This window comes from Cetorhinus maximus, chromosome 18 (genome assembly GCF_964194155.1).
Source record: "Cetorhinus maximus chromosome 18, sCetMax3.hap1.1, whole genome shotgun sequence".
In the NCBI taxonomy this organism is placed as follows: Eukaryota; Metazoa; Chordata; class Chondrichthyes; order Lamniformes; family Cetorhinidae; genus Cetorhinus; species Cetorhinus maximus.
The window spans coordinates 34,607,645-34,623,649 of record NC_135896.1 but is presented as its reverse complement, the minus strand read 5'-3'; the positions used below and the strand labels follow the sequence as shown (position 1 = coordinate 34,623,649).

General features: G+C 40.2%; 1 protein-coding gene across 5 annotated transcripts in view; it reads left to right on the top strand.

Moving 5' to 3' along the window:
• ppp2r5ca (protein phosphatase 2, regulatory subunit B', gamma a) overlaps positions 1-16,005 on the top strand; it is a 308,188-nt gene that overhangs the window by 197,383 nt on the left and 94,800 nt on the right. For all 5 annotated transcript variants that reach the window (XM_078562375.1, XM_078562376.1, XM_078562368.1 and 2 more), the window contains exon 3: positions 11,824-11,986. Coding sequence is in view for 3 of the 5 variants with exons in the window: in XM_078562368.1 (XP_078418494.1) it covers positions 11,824-11,986 (163 nt within the window). In the remaining 2 variants the exon portion in view is untranslated. The remainder of the gene's footprint in view (positions 1-11,823; positions 11,987-16,005) is intronic.

Genomic DNA, 16,005 nt, shown 5'->3' with positions numbered 1-16,005 from the left:
CATAAGATAACCCCTTCATCTCAGGAAACAGCCTAACAAATCCTCTCTGAACTGCCTCAATGCAAGTACAGCCCTCGTTAAAGAAGGAGACCAAAGCTATACAAAGTACTCCAGGTGTGGTCTCACCAATGCACTGTACAGTTGTATCAAAGCCCCCTTGCAATAAAGGCCAAAATTCAATTTGCCTTTCTAATTACTTGCTGTACCTGCTTGCTAACTGTCCTCATGTATGAGGACACCCAGATCCCCTTGTGCTGCAGTATTCTGTAGTTTCCATTTTAAATAATGCTTTTCTATTCTTCCCACCTAAGTGGACAACCACATTTTCCCCACTCACTTAACATATATATATGTCTCTCTGTAAGCTCCGAGTCCTCTCAACTTGCTTTTCTGCCTATCTTTGTATTGTCAGCAAATTTGGCTACAGTACACTCTACCCCTTCACCTTGTCATTAATATTGATCATAAATAGTCGAGGCACCAGCACTGATTCCTGTGGCAATACATTAGTTACAGTTTGCCAATCTGAAAATGGTCTATTTATCCCGACTCTGTTAGTTAGCTAATTCCCTATCAATGCAAATATACTACCCCCAACACCAGGAGCTCTCTTCTTCTGTTGTAACCTTTAATGGGACACTTTATCGAATGTCTTTTGGAAATCCAAATATAGCACATATATGGGTTCCCCTTTACTGTGCTTGTTCCATCCTCAAAGAACTCTAATAAAATTTGTCAAACTCAATTTTCCTTTCATAAAATCATATTGACCCTGCTTCATTATATTGTGATTTTCTAAATGTCCTGCTCCTACTTCCTTAATTACGGATTCCAGCATTTCCCCAATGACAGATGCTCGTCTATTGTTTCCCGCTTTCTGTCTCCTTCCTTTCTAGAATAGGAGTGTTACCTTCGTGGTTTTCCAATCTACTGGCAACTTTCCAGAATACAAGGAATTTTGGAAGATTATAACCAATGTATCCACTATCTCTGCAGCTAGTTTTAAGACCCTAGAATGCAGACCATCGGATCCAGGAGACTTGTCAGCCTTTAGTCCTGTGAGTTTACCTTGTACTTTTTTTCTCATGATAGAGATTGTTTGTTGTAAGTTTCTCCCTCCCTTTTGCCTCTTGATTTTCTACTATTATTGAAATGCTTTTTGTGTCTTCTACTATGAAGAGAGATACAAAACACTTGTTCAAAGCCTCTGCCGTTTCCACGTTTCCCATTATTGATTCTTCAGTCTCCTCCTCTAAGGGACCAAAGCTAACTTCAGCTATTCTGTAGAAGCTTTTACAGCCTTTTTATATTTCTTGCTAGTTTACAACTCCTGTTCCAATTTCCCCCTCTTTTGGATCATCCTTTGCTGGTTTCTAAAATTTTTGCAATCTTCTGGCCTACCAATAATGTTCGCATCATCGTACAGCTCTTCTTGCAATTTGATGCCATACTCAACTGTTAACCACAGCTGGTTCATCCTTCTTGTCTTTCTTTCTCAATGGAATGTATCTTTGCTGCAAGTTATGAAATATCTCCTTAAATGTCTGCCATTGCTTATCTGCTGTCATACTTTCCCAGTCCTCTTTGGCCAACTCTGGCTTCCTACTCTTGTAATTGCCTTTATTTGAGTTTAAGACTCTAGTTTCAGATCTAATTTTCTCATCCTCAAGCTCAATATGAAATTCCATGTTATGATCACTACTACCTAGAGCATCCTTTACTATGAGGTCATTAATTAATTTTGTCTCATTATACATCACCAGGTCTAAAATCATGTGTCCCCTGGTAGATTCCCCAAAGTATTCTTCTGAGAAACTGTTCCGAATACACGCTGTGAACTCGTCCTTGGGACTACCTTTGGCAATCTGATCCGCCTAGTCTATATGAGGATTAAAATCTCCTATAATTATTACAGTACCTTTCTTACAAGCCTTCATTATTTCTTGATTTATACTCTGTCCTACAGTGTAGATACTATCAAGGAGCCTATAAACCAATCCCACCAATGACTTCTTTGTTTTGCTATTTCTTAAATACACCCAAACTGATTCTACATTTTACTCCTCCAAACCAAGATCGTTTCTCATGACTGTACTGATCGCATCCTTTATTAACAGAGCTACCCCACCTCCTTTTCCTTTTCTTCCTGTCCTTCCGAAATGTCAAATACCCTTGAATATTCAAGTCCAGGCATGATCACTTTCCAGCCATGTCTCGTTAATGGCTATCATATCATATTCCTTTATTTCTATTTGTGCTACCAATTCATCCATCTTGTTATGAATGCTGCATGCATTCAGATAAAGAGCCCCCAATTCTCTCTTATTTTTGCCTATTCCTGACCTTTTTTGCTGCTCTGACCTTTCCTAACACACTTTGGCTATCATTGCCTGCATGACTACCCTTCACTATTATCTCGTCCTTTCTCTTTAGCTTTCCAAATCTCCCCTCACATGAACCCTCCCAACTATTTAGTTTACAGCCCTCTCTACAGCCCTAGTTAGATGATTCGTCAGTACACTGCTCCCAGTATGGTTCAGGTGAAGGGCATCCTAATGGTACAACTTCCCGTTTCCCCAGTATTGGCACTAGTGCCCCATGAATCGAAACCCATTTCTGCCACACCAATCTTTGAGCCATGCATTCAAATCTCTGATCATATTTACCCTCTGCCAATTTGCTCTTGGCTCGGGTAGGAATCCAAAGATTATTACCTTTGTGGTTTTGTTTTTAAATTTATCCTCTAGCTGCTCATTCTCCCTTAGCAGAACCTCTTTCTTAGTCCTATCTATGTTATTGGTGCCCACGACAACTGGATCATTCCCCTCCAACACTAAGTTCCTCTCCTTAATCTTTGAAACATTGTTCCCAGGAGAGCAGTGGAGGCAGGTCATTGAATAATTTTATGGCAGAGGTAGATAGATTCTTGACTAACAAGAGATTATTAGAGGTTGGCAGAATGTGGAATTGAGGCCGCAATCAGATCAGCCATGATCTTATTGAATGGCAGAGCAGGCTTGAGGGGCTGAATGGCCTACTCTTGCTTCTATTTCATATGTTGGTATGTCCAGCCCCAAGATGTCCTTAACTCTGGCACTGGGCAAACAACACAGCCTTCAGGACTCATGCTCTCAGCTGCATAGAACAGTGTCTATCCACCTAACTAAACTGTGGCCTACTACAACGACATTCCATTTTGCTCCCTACACCACGATGCTGTTGTCACTTGACTCATCCTCACTCAAGTCCTGGCTCTCGTCCACACAAGCTGCAAGCACATGAAACCTGTTGGACAATTGTAAGGGCTAAGGCCCTTCAGTTTCTCAGTTTCTACCTTCTGGATCCCCATACCGACCTCTCTTACAGTCACACCCCCCTGTCCCTGACCACCGATCAAATCTGAGGTACCTAACCTAAGAGGTGTGACTGTCTCCAAAAGGTTTCCAGGTAACTTTCTCCCTCCCTGATGTGTTCAGGATCAGAAGAACTGATACTCCAAACCCACCAGTTTACAGTGGACTTTTTGTGTTTCAGCAAGTGTCCTTTTTGATTTTGAAAAGACTAAGAATAGAAGTGGTCTGTTGATATATTAGTCCTTCTTAGAAATGTGTAGGTTGGGAAGCTACATTCAAGTAGAACAAGTGAAATGTATTTAAATCTAAATATGAAATTTTATGTAATTTAAACACCTTAAGAACATTGAGTAGTTGATTAACATATTCATGATATTTATGAATATGTAATAAGGCAGTGGCAATATCAGGTGGTAAATATGTCAATATCTTCATATTAGATTTCAACTTGAAAAAGTTAAATATGTGACGTTTTGTTATTAATTGCTTAAACATTCTGTATTGTTTTCAATTTAAACATTAATGGCACTATTCATATTGTGCAATACTGACGCCTGCTCATCATCTCCAAAAAAAGAACATAGGTTGTGTTCATATTTGCCTGATCTGAGATCTAAGAGTGTATAGATGTAATCTGTTATTTTGTGAACTGTTGGTGTATAATTCATTGGTTACCTGAGAAAACAGTCTATGGAATAAATTAGGTTGAAAGCCATGTAAATTAAGTTCTTCATCTTTGTGATAATTCTGTTGCATCCACATTGTGGTGTTGTTTGGATTCTTAGCTGTAATTGACCAGTACTCTGTACAAAACAACCGTTCCCAGATTGTCTTGCTACTGGCCTCATGTTTGAGATCAAGGGTGTTGAAATTTTGTGGGAAAAATGCTTTTCTCTTGAATATTGGACATGAGCTAGAGGTTTTGTATACTAAAGCAACTAAAATTTCTACATATTGTAAGACTAATGGTATGCACTTCCTATTGACATAGGCTTATTTCCTGTGTCACAATTGATATACAAATTTTTGTCAATATTTCATAATGGCAAAACTATCTCAGCATGTCAACATATTTTACAAAGAAGGAAGAAAGATTGATAGTTGTATAACTCCTTTCACAATCTCAGGACTTCTCAAAGCATTTTACAGCTGAAGTGCAGTCGTTGTTTCATTGGAGGAAATGCAGTAGCGAATTTGCATACAGCAAGGTTCCACAAACAGCAGTGAGTTCATGACAAGGTGACCTGATTTAATGATGTTTGGTTGAAAAATAAATGTTGCTCAGGCACTGTGAAAATTCCTTGATCATTGAATAGTGCCATTGGATCTTTTTTATATTCACCTGAGAGGGCATAATTGTTTATTGTCTGACCCAAAAAACAGCACCTCTGACAGTAGGGCAACATACTCTTAGTACTGCACTAGAATGTCAGCCTAGATCTTGTGTTAGCGTCTGGTGGGACAAGAATCCATAACCTCCAGACTCAGGTGAACATGCTGCCAGTAAGCCACAGCTAATAATGGCAAAAAGATATGTCATCTTTTTAAATGGAGAAGGAGTTCCAGATTTTGACCCAATAGCGATATATTTCCAAGTCAGGACAATGTATGATTTGAAGGGGAACTTGCAAGTAGTGGCGTTCCCATGCGCTTACTATGTTTATTCTTCTAGGTAGTAGAGGTATGGATTTGGAATGTACTGCCAAAGAAGCCTTGTTGAGTTGCTGCATTGCTTCCTGTACATGGTACAAACTGCAGCCACAGTTCACTGGTGGTGGAGGGAGTGAATGCTTAAGGTGGCGGATGGGAGTAACTGGAGAGTATTCCACCACACTCCTGACTTGATCCTTGTAGGTGATGAAAAGGCTTTGGGGTTTAGGGAGCTGTGTTATTTACCATAGAACACCTAGCCCTCTGACCTGCTCTTGTAGCTACAGTATTCATGTAGGATGCCCAGTTGTTTTTCTGGTCATTGGTGACCCTCCAGTTGTTGATGGTCAGGTATTCAGCAATGGTAATGTCATTGAATGTCAGGTGAAGTAGTTAGATATTCTTGTTGGAGATGGTCATTGCTTGGTATTTGTGTGGCACAAATGTTACTTGCAGCTTATCAGCCTGAGCTTACTTGCCACTTACCAGCATAAACTGACAGTTGTCCTGGTCTTGCTGCATTTGGGATGGATTGCTTTAAATTAGTTCCGAATAGCACTGAACACTGCAAACATCAAACATCCTGCTTCTGATCTTATGTTTGGGCAAGGGTCATTGATAAAACAGCTGACGGCGGTTGGGCCTAGGACCCTGTCCTGAGGAACTCCTGCAGCAATGCCCTGTGCTGAGTTGATTGGCCTCCAGCTAGCAAAGCCATCTTCCTCTATACTATGTATGACTCTAGCTGGTGGAGAATTTTTCCCCAGACCCCACTGACTTCAATTTTAGTAGATGTCATACTCTGTCAAATGCTGCCTTGATGTTGAGGATGGAGACTGCTATATTACCTCACCTCAAGAACTCCGCTGTTTCTGCCATGTTTGAAACAAGGTTGTAAAGAGGCCAGGAGCTGAATGGTGCTCAGAAATTCATTGAGCATCAGTGAGCAGGCTATTGGTGAATAAGTGACTCTTTTTTTTAAAAAATCACTTGATGCCTTTGCTCACTTTGATGGTTGAGAGTAGATTGATGGGGCAGTAATTGGCCAGACAGGATTTGACCTGCTTTTTGCAGACTCAATAAGCAATATCCCAAGGAATCTGAAGGTTTAATAAAATTTTTTAAATGAAATAATTAAAGTATGAGGCATTAAAATATGAAAATATTGTATAATTAAGCACACACACAATTAAACTTAATCATAGGGTAAATACCTTGTTGTTTGGCTATTGAATCCATGGTTGCATTGATAAGTCAAAGACAGGTGGAATTTATCATGTTGCCCTTCCCCACCCTTCTGTTTGGTCTCTATGCTGATTATAGCTAAATTGTGATGCCCAATTTCAGCCCAAATACCAGAACTTAGTCCGTTGTTGAATTTGAAAACCATTTGGCTTTTAATCTGTGATATTTTAAAAATGTAATTCTCAAAATTTGAAAGAGTGCCTGTCATGGATTGCAGGGCAAATGGACAATGCTTAACAATGCTACAGTTCTGAAATACAAAACGTTGATTGTTTGAATACAGAAAGAGACCTTTGGCCCATCATGTAATTGTCAGCTCTTTCAATCAATTTAGTATCACTCATATAAGGGGGCACCTAGAACTTTGCACAATAATTCTGGGCCCAACAGTTGTTTTGTAAAAATGTATTACTTATTTCCCTACTTATTCTTGTACTCTGTTTCTCTTTATAAAACTCAAAACGCTTTTTTGGACTTGGACGTATGTCTTTATTTACTTGCAAATGCAACCCCTTCAGTGGCTCCCTTCAGTGGCTTTTCATTAATTGTGTACTCCATTCCTTGTTCTCCCAAAGTGTATAACCTCACATTTAATCTACTTGCATGTGTAAGCTGTCTAACCTGTCTTTAAAGTACATGTTTGCTAATCCCCATAATTTTGTCATCTAAACTTAATGTGCTCCATTGGCCTAAATCCAAATCATTTATATATGTATAGAGAACAGACCAAGCAACAACCTTGGCATATGCCACTCCCAACCCAGCACCAATCTGAGCAATCCCAATTTACCCTAATTTTGTATCCCTTCCATCAACTAACTTACTAATTGATGGCTGCTGTATTTTTTTCATGTAACCATATGACTGTTTCTTGAAACCTTACTGAATGCCTTCTAAAAATTCATATGCATTGCACCCCTTTAATCAAATTGAACATTTCAGAAAAACTGAAATTTGGCAAACATTGCTTTTTACCATATCAATGCTGTCATTGATTAACCCACATATTTCTAAGTGCTTGCTAATTTCTAGATTCATGTCTAACATTATTTGTTGACAAAATGCATAGAGTTACCCAGTTTATTCTTTTATTCCTTTCTTGAACAAAAGCCCCATAAAAGAATTTTCATACTTAATGAAGATTGAAAAAGTTGTGACCAGAACTTTTGCTAAATCCGACATGATTTCTTTCAACAGTCTGGAGCGCACGCTATTAAGACTCAGTGCATATCCACCTTGAGCTTTTGTTGTTTTTTTTTTCCTTTTAATCTATTTCCTTTACTATTATTGCTCTGTATCCTTCTCTAGTACATTTCTGCAGTTAGTTGTAAAACCAAAGAAAATATTTTAATATTCCCACTTAACTTCATCCTTGAGCTGTTCAAGAGACTGGAGTCAAAGCAGCGTTGGGATGTGGTATACAGGACTGGAGGAGGTTAGCAATATTGAGTGATGAGGCCAAAGATGAAAATTTTAAATTTGGAGATGGGCAGCCTGGGAGCTAATATAGATGAGCAAGAATAGAGGTATAGGCAGAAGAATTTTGAATAAACAGAAGTTTAGGAGTGGTGCAGATTGAGAAGTATTGTGATAGGCATGTCTGGAGGTGATAAAGAATTAAATTATGGTTTAAACAGATGATGGATAGAGGTGAAAGTAGGTGATCTTTGTGATGATATGGGGTTGGAAGTTCAGAACAGGTCAAATAAGATGTTGAGATTGTAAACAGCCTGGTTCAAACTAAAACAGTGATTAGGATGGGAGCCGGCAACGAGGGTCTTTACCAACTGTTCCCATTTTTGTTTTTTTCTTAAATTTCAATTTCTCCTTCCATTTCCTACTAGTATAGTAAATCTTTACTTTAGCCAATTAAGTAATGTTATCATTGTTCAGACTGGAGATACTGCAAGTGTGAAGTCTTATCTAGCGTTTGAACAAATTTTAATTGAACTTGAAGTTTGCTCCTGGGATGGGAAGAGGAAGTTCAAATAATTTTGACATTTATTTTCAAATCATCTATTGTCATCCAAGAGTGAGTGAGTACAGGGTTCTGTTATAAAAATAGAAAACGATAGCGATACTCAGGTCAGGCAGCATCTGTGGAGAGATAAACAAAGTCAACATATCATCACTACTGGAAAAATTTAGAGGTGTAACAGGTTTTAGGCAAGCACAGAGAGGAAAGTGGGGGGGAGAACAAAAAGGAAGGCCTGTGATAGGGTGGAGGCAGGAGTGATTAAATAACAAAAGGGATGATGTTGCATGACAAAGGGGATGGTTATAGGGTAGAAAAGAAAGAAAAGATGGGTCTAGTGTTATGGGAATAGCAAAATTATTGCCAACAGCAGCCATTTGAAAGTAAATGAGGCAGTTACGATTTGAAATTGTTGAATTCAATCTGGAAGGCTGCAAGGTGCCTAATCAAAAGATGCGATACTGTTCCTCAAACTTGTGCTGAGCTTCATCAGAACACTGTAGGAGGTTGAGGTCAGAGTGGGACAGAAATGGCAGGAAACCAGAGACTTGGGGTCACTCTTGTAGACTGAACAAGGTGCTCTACATTGTCTGTCTCCAAATTTATAATTTTCATCATGGTCTCATTACTCAATATTGCTAACCTCCTCCAGCTCAATACCACCATCTCATTCTGCTTTCTGACTCCAGGCTCTTGTGCAACTCGAGGAGGTGTTGTCAAAATGATTGCCCTGTCTGCAGTTGATCTCCCTAGTATGGAGCAGACTGCATTGGGAGCAATGAATAAGATGTGCTGCATTGAAGAAAGTATACTTAAATCACTTTTTCAACTGGAAGGAGTGTTTAGGCCCTGGACAGTGAGAAGGGAGGTGGTGAAAAGTCAGGTGTTGTTTCTTGTGCTTGCACAGGTAAGTGTTGTGGTAAGGGAAGGAGATGTTGGGGGTGATTGAAGAATGGGCTAGTTTGTGGGAGAGGGAATGGTCGCTTGGAAATGCTGAAGGGGGAAGGGCTAGAATCACCCCTTCATTTGCCAGTAGATTAGAAAGTTGCCCTTTTTTGTTGGCACCTGCTTTTGGCATCAGGCATCTGCTTTTGGAAAACTACTCCAGCATGTAGCTAGCCATGACCACAGCCCATATGACTTAAGACAACACAATCCAGGAATAAGAGATCGTCCACAGTCTGCAGCCAGCGTAGAAGCTTATGATATTTCACAGCTAGATGGATGTAGGCCACTCTAGTAACCTACAGTTGATATCTCATCCTGACCTGGTATTGCAGGTTGAGCTCGGCGGTCAACTTGTGCAAAAGTCAAAACGATAATTGTGACGAGCAGAAACAGTGCAGCTATCCGGGAGCTGAGAAGCTGGAGCAATTTTTTACTTATCTGAATTTGCTTTTCCTTTTGAGCAGAGTTTAAGGTTTAAGCTTTATGATGGTACAGATTTAGCAGTCTATAACCATAAATTGAAATAACCTATTAGCAGCAATCTAGTTTCTACCATAAGCTATTCTAAATATGTCAAAGAATGAGACTATACAGCAGTTGGAGGATTAATTGCTTCAGAACAAACAAGATGACTTTGTTCTTGTTGGAAAATTTAAATATTGTGAACTTAGACTATAGTTGCTGCCAGGTTTTGCTCCTCTATGCGCCATGTGCTTCATTAAAAAACTAACACAACTATGATTGGCCGAATAGCTTCCTGTATCCTTCTATGATCCTATGACCCAGTTTTTTCATTTCACCTCTCTTGTTTGTTTGTCTTCTGAAATGGAAACATTTGTCCCAATATTGGTGGGAAGGATGCGGGTGAGGTCGAAAACGTCATGAGCTCATTAATGTCTTATGGGTTCGTTTTCTGGCCAGCTGACAGGAAGAGATACCAATGGCTGGAAGCTGCAGCCAGGGACCTTTGCACCATTCCAAGTGATCCGCTGCAGGGTGGTCAGTAATGGTGGGTGGGGAGGAAGCATGCACTTGAGCTTGGAGCAGGCCAAAGGCAGCCTTAAAGGAACTGGGGAATCGTCATTCCTCCTGGCCCACAATGAGTGCTGAAAGAGGCACTTGCCTTAGGGAGTCGGAAATTCCCACATTCATTTCACTGTAGAGTTTCCTAACCCCTCAGGAAACCTGTGTGTACCAGTAAATGTTAAATTGGGCCTTCAGTTGCACTGTGGGAGCCTGATTTTAAATATGTTAATTAAATGTCCTGCCTCTGACTGCCCCTCCTTGTAGACACCCTAATATCTGCTGCTGTAATTTTTTTTTTAAAGTGTGATGGGTTGGACTCACATGCCTATTTAATTTTCTAATCTCCTCTTGCCTGTTGTGGGGGGTTAATATTGAGGCTGTTTTGTGTCTCTACAAGGAACAATTAGACCTGATAACTACAGACCAATATTGCTACTGCAAATTATAAACAAGCTCATGGTGAATATCTTATTGAAATATCACTCACTGGGTGCTAATTGGTCACCACTTGGACTTCTGAGCACTTGGGTCAATGTAGAATAATTGGATCATCATAGATGGTATTTGTACTAATATTGCTGTGTAACCTGTTCATGGTTCAATGCTGCTTCTCATTTTGATCGATGACCTGGTGGAGACTGCTTGTGGAAAAGAAGGAAGAACATCTAAGATGTTGCATATTTTATCCCAATAACTGGCATAAGAGTAACATTGACAACTCTGAAACAAATTTCATGTCCACATGCTGGTAGCTTGTAGTTGAGAGAAGAAAGATTTGATACCTTCCAACAAAAGCAACAAATGCAAGTATTTAGAAGGATATACTGATTAATAGTAAAGTTGAATAATTTTGAACTTCCAATTTTTAATGTTTCTGCAATATAGCTGGAGACTATAAGTAATAAGTGACTGCAAATATAGAACCAATAATAAAATTTCTGCCAGTAAAATTGGCATTGCACCTTTATATCATGTTTGTGTTTGAATCCTTTGGTAACATTTAGAAGGGCAAGAAATTTTTTTTTGGTCACTTACTGGAAATTTTACATAGATGTTGAACGCTAGATCCATTTCCAAAAGTTCTTTCTAAATTCTGATCAAAACTATTTGTCTTTAGTATTATTTCCTTGAAACTATTCTGTTCACTTATTTTATAACTATAGGAAATATTTGTTATCCTGATTTACGTTTGGTTATTTTTGGTAGAGGGTATCAAATCTTTCCTCTCTTTCAACTACATCGTACCAGTGTGTGGACATGAAAATTGTTCCAGAGTCTCTTTAATGTTAGATTTCGCTCTTCAGATATGCTGCTTGGTTTGCCTTTAAAAATACTAAACATATTGACATTGACCAGTTTCCCTACATACTGTTTAAAATATTTTTGAAATTAACTACAAGTGATATCTTAAAAAATGGTTGATTTTAATTATTGAAAGTTTTGATTTAAATTATAAAAGTTGCAGCTTTTGAAAAGCCAGCCAAACTACCAATTAGAACTGTAATATTGTAAATGTTGTGAATGATTTGGGATACAAAGAGTTTATAAATCTTGACGTTGAATCATTAAGCTATTCACCAGCCTAAACTCTCCAGGAAGACTCAAAATCAAATCTTTTTTTTGCAGATCTCAAACAAGAGGCCCAACAACAGCACCCCTCCTACTACACAGTTAACAAAGATAAAGTTTCCAGGACCTACAGCAGTAGTGAAGAAAGAAAAGCGTCATAGTTCTTCTAGGTTCAATATCAGTACCAACAGGGAACTACAAAAACTACCACCTTTGAAAGGTAAAACTTATGTTCAGAGTCTTAAGTAGTTAACTCTGAAGGCATCAATGTTTTTCCAAATTATTAAATTTCCTTTTATGCACATAGAAAATCAGTAGAAATAGTTTGTTGCCTGTGTATGTCTTTGTCTTGTTGCCGGTTTCCTGTATGCCTCCTGTTTGTTTTCTTTTTTATGTCTTTTTCTTTCTATTCTACCTTGGCTCAGTGGTAGAATTCTCACCTGAGTCAGAAGGCCATGGATTCAAGCCTCACTTCAAGGACTTGAGGACATAATCTAGGCTGGCACTACTGTGCAGTACTGAGGGAGTGCTGCACTGTCTGATGTGCTGACTTTCAATTGAGACATTAAGTCTCTGCCCCCACAGGTACATGTAAAAGATTCCACAACACTATTCAAAGAGGAGTAGGGGAGTTCCCCTGATTTTCTAATCAACATTTATCCCTCAGCTGAAACCTAAAACAAATGATTTGGTCATGTTTGTTTTTTTTTGTGGACTTTGACGTGTGCACTCCATGCCCGTCTTTCCCGGAACTCCAGGTTTGTATCCATCTAATCGGGTTTTTGCCCTTGCCACAGTACTAAAATGGATCTTATTAAAGTCACAGATGACATCCCATGTTACTGTGACAAAGGTAAACTATCCCTTCTTGTCCTTCTTGACCTGTCTGCAACCTTTGACACAGTTGACCACGCCATTCTCCTCCAACACCTCTCCGTTGTTGTCCAACTGGGTGGTCCGCACTCACTGGTCGCTTATTCTTATCTATCTGTTCGTAGTTAGAGTATTGCTTGCAATAGCTTCTCTTCCTGTTCCCACACTGTGACCTCTGGTGTTCCTCAATGATCTTACCTTAGCTTCCTCCTATTTCTCATCTAAATGCTCTCTTTGGCAACATCATCTGAGAGCATAGTTTGTTCGTTTCCACATGCACGCTGATGACACCCAGCTGCACCTCACCATGACCTCGCTCACTCCTTCACTGTGGCTAAGTTATCAGACTGTTTATTTGACATTCACTACTGGATGAGCAGAAATTTCCTCCAATTAAATATTGGGAAGACTGAAGCCAGTATCTTCAGTCCCCACCTCAAAGTCCGTTCCCTACCTACCGGCTCCATTCCTCTCCCTGGCAACTGTTTGAGACCAAAACAACTGTCCATGACCTTGGTGCCATGTTTGACCCAAGATAAGCTTTCGATAACATATGTGCGCCATCACTAAGGCCCCCTATTTCCACCTCAGTAACATCGCCCAACCATCCCTGGCTTAGCTCACCTGCTGATAACGCTCGATCATGTCTTTTTTAATCTCTAGACTTGGTAATTCCAATACACTTATGGCTGGTTTTCCACAATCTACTCTCCATAAACTTGAGCCGAAACTCTGCTGCCCGTGTCCTTGCTCATATCAAGTCCCATTCACTTAGTATCTCTGTGCTTGCTGGCCTGCTTTCACTCCCGGTCAAGCAACACAATATTGAAATTCTCATTCTAGTTTTCAAGCCCCTCCATGGCTCCACCCCTCCCTATCTTTGTCATCTCCAGCCCCTCAACCCTCAATGTCTGTGCTCATCCAGTTCTGGACTCTTGAGCATCCTTGATTTTAATTGCTCCACCAATGGTGGCTGTGCCTTCAGCTACCTGGGCCCTAAGCTCTGGAATTCACTCCCTAAACTTAACTTTCTATCTTTCTCTTTAAGACACTCCTTTAAACCTACCTCTTAGAACAAGCTTTTAGCCTTCCGCACTAATATCACCTTATCTGTCTTGGTGTCTAATTTTGTTTTCTATTGCTTCTATGAGGAGCCTTGGGCCATTTTATTGGGTTAAATGTGCTATTTAAAAAGCTGTTGCAAATGGGCTGTTATATAGCCTACATTACCACTATTAAGATACTTGATCTCTCCGCTTTTGATGCCTTTGTCTCCATTTGGACCATTACGTTCTCTCTCACTCTTGTCGTTCACTGGTATGCCCCTCACCTCCACTGCCTTAAAGTTAAAGAACACAGATTTGAGCATGCTTGGTAGACAACTGAGCTAATCACTCATTGCCAGATCAGGCTGAACCACAGATAGCATTGTTGAGTCCTGCCCTCCATTGCCAAAACTGCTCTCCACTCAAAAATTATCCAGGAATGTAAAGATGATCCCTGACTTCACAAGCTGTTTTCGTAAATCACTCTCCCCTGCCTCCAACAACAAGGTTAAGGAACTCATGGACTTTTTGTCATCAGTTCTGTTTCCTGCCCTTTCCCTAGCCTGCTGAACCAAACTTTAAATGTTCCCTGCTGCTGCTCTAGCCCTGACCTCACATCTTTCTGTAGATTCTATCCCATCCCCTGCCTTGGTCTCTCCGAGTTCACCTTGTCCATGAGACCCACATCCTAGCTCGCTTGATCTTATTCCAACGGAACTGTTAACCATTCAGCTGTCTTTCCTGCGGCCCATGTTAGCTGCTATTGTTAACACATCCCTCTCATCAGCTATGGTTACCCACTCCACGTCCTTCAAATCTGTTGTCACCATCCTTTTCAAAATAAAACCAATCCATGACCCCTGTCCTTGCAAGCTACCACCCAGTTTCCTTTTCCTATCCAAAGTCCTCAGATGTGTTAGCATCTGTGGAGAGAGTTAACGTTGAGTCCAGATGACTCTTCAGAACTAAAGAGAAGTAGAAATGTGATGAAATATATACTGTTTAAGGGAGGGTGGAACAGGTGAAGCTGGATAGAAGGTCAGTGATAGGTGGAGGCAAAGGGGAGATTGCAAAAGATGTCATAAACAAAAGGTCGAAGGGGTGTTGATGGTGGTGATACTGGCTAAAGGAGGTGCTAATGGTGAATGGTAATGTCACCATTAGCACCTCCTTTAGCTAGTATCACCACCATCAACACCCCTTCGACCTTTTGTTTATGACATCTTTTGGAATCTCCCCTTTGCCACCACCTATCACTAGCCTTCTATCCAGCTTCACCTGTTCCACCCTCTCTTAAACAGTATATATTTCATCACATTCCTACTCTTTAGTTCTGGAGAAGAGTCATCTGGACTCAAAATGTTAACTCTTTCTTTCTCTCCACAGATGCTGTCAGACCTGCTGAGTTTTTCCAGCAATTTTTGATTTTGTTTCTGTTTTCCAGCATCCGCAGTATTTTGCTTTTGTCCTTGGATGTGTTGTTGCCTCAAATCCATGTCCATCTTTCCCAGAACTCCATGTTTGAATCTCTCCAATCAGGTTTCCAGCACCGTCACAGTACCGAAAAGACTCTTCAAAGTGACGTGCTATACTGTTAGACTATGACAAAGGTCAACAATCCCTCCTCATTCTTCTCAACCTGTCTGCAGTCTTGACACAGTTGGTCATTCCATCGTCTTCCAATGCCTTTCCACCATCAGCCGCCTGAGTGGGACTGTACTCAACTGCACTAAAATAGTCCTCATGAAAGTCACACATGATATGACTGTGGTAAATAATCCCTCCTAATCCTCCTTGACTTGCTACATCTTTCAATACAGTTGACCACACCATCATCTTCTAACACCTCTCCTCTTGTTCAACTGGGTGGAATTGCCCTTGCTTGGTTCCAATTTACCCATCTAAATGTAGCTAGAGAATCACCTGTAATGGTTTTTCTTCCCACTCCTGCCCTGTTGCCTGTGGAGTCCCCCCCAAGGACCTATCCTTGGGCCCCCTTCTATTTCTCATCTACATGCTACCCCTTAGTGATATTATCCAAGAACACAACAAGTTCCACGTGTATGCTGATGACACTTAATTCTATCTCACCATCATTTGTCTGGACCCTTCTACTGTATCTGATTTGTCACACTATTTGCCCAATATCCATACTGGGTGAGCTTAAGTCTCCTCGAACTAATTGATGTAATTGTCTTTCTTCCTACTTCCTAGATCCTCATACCTGCCTCACTCGTAGTCACACCCTCCTGTACCTGTCCACAGACCAAACCTGAAGTACCTAGCTTAAGGGATGTGACTAAAGTTTCCAGGTAGCTTT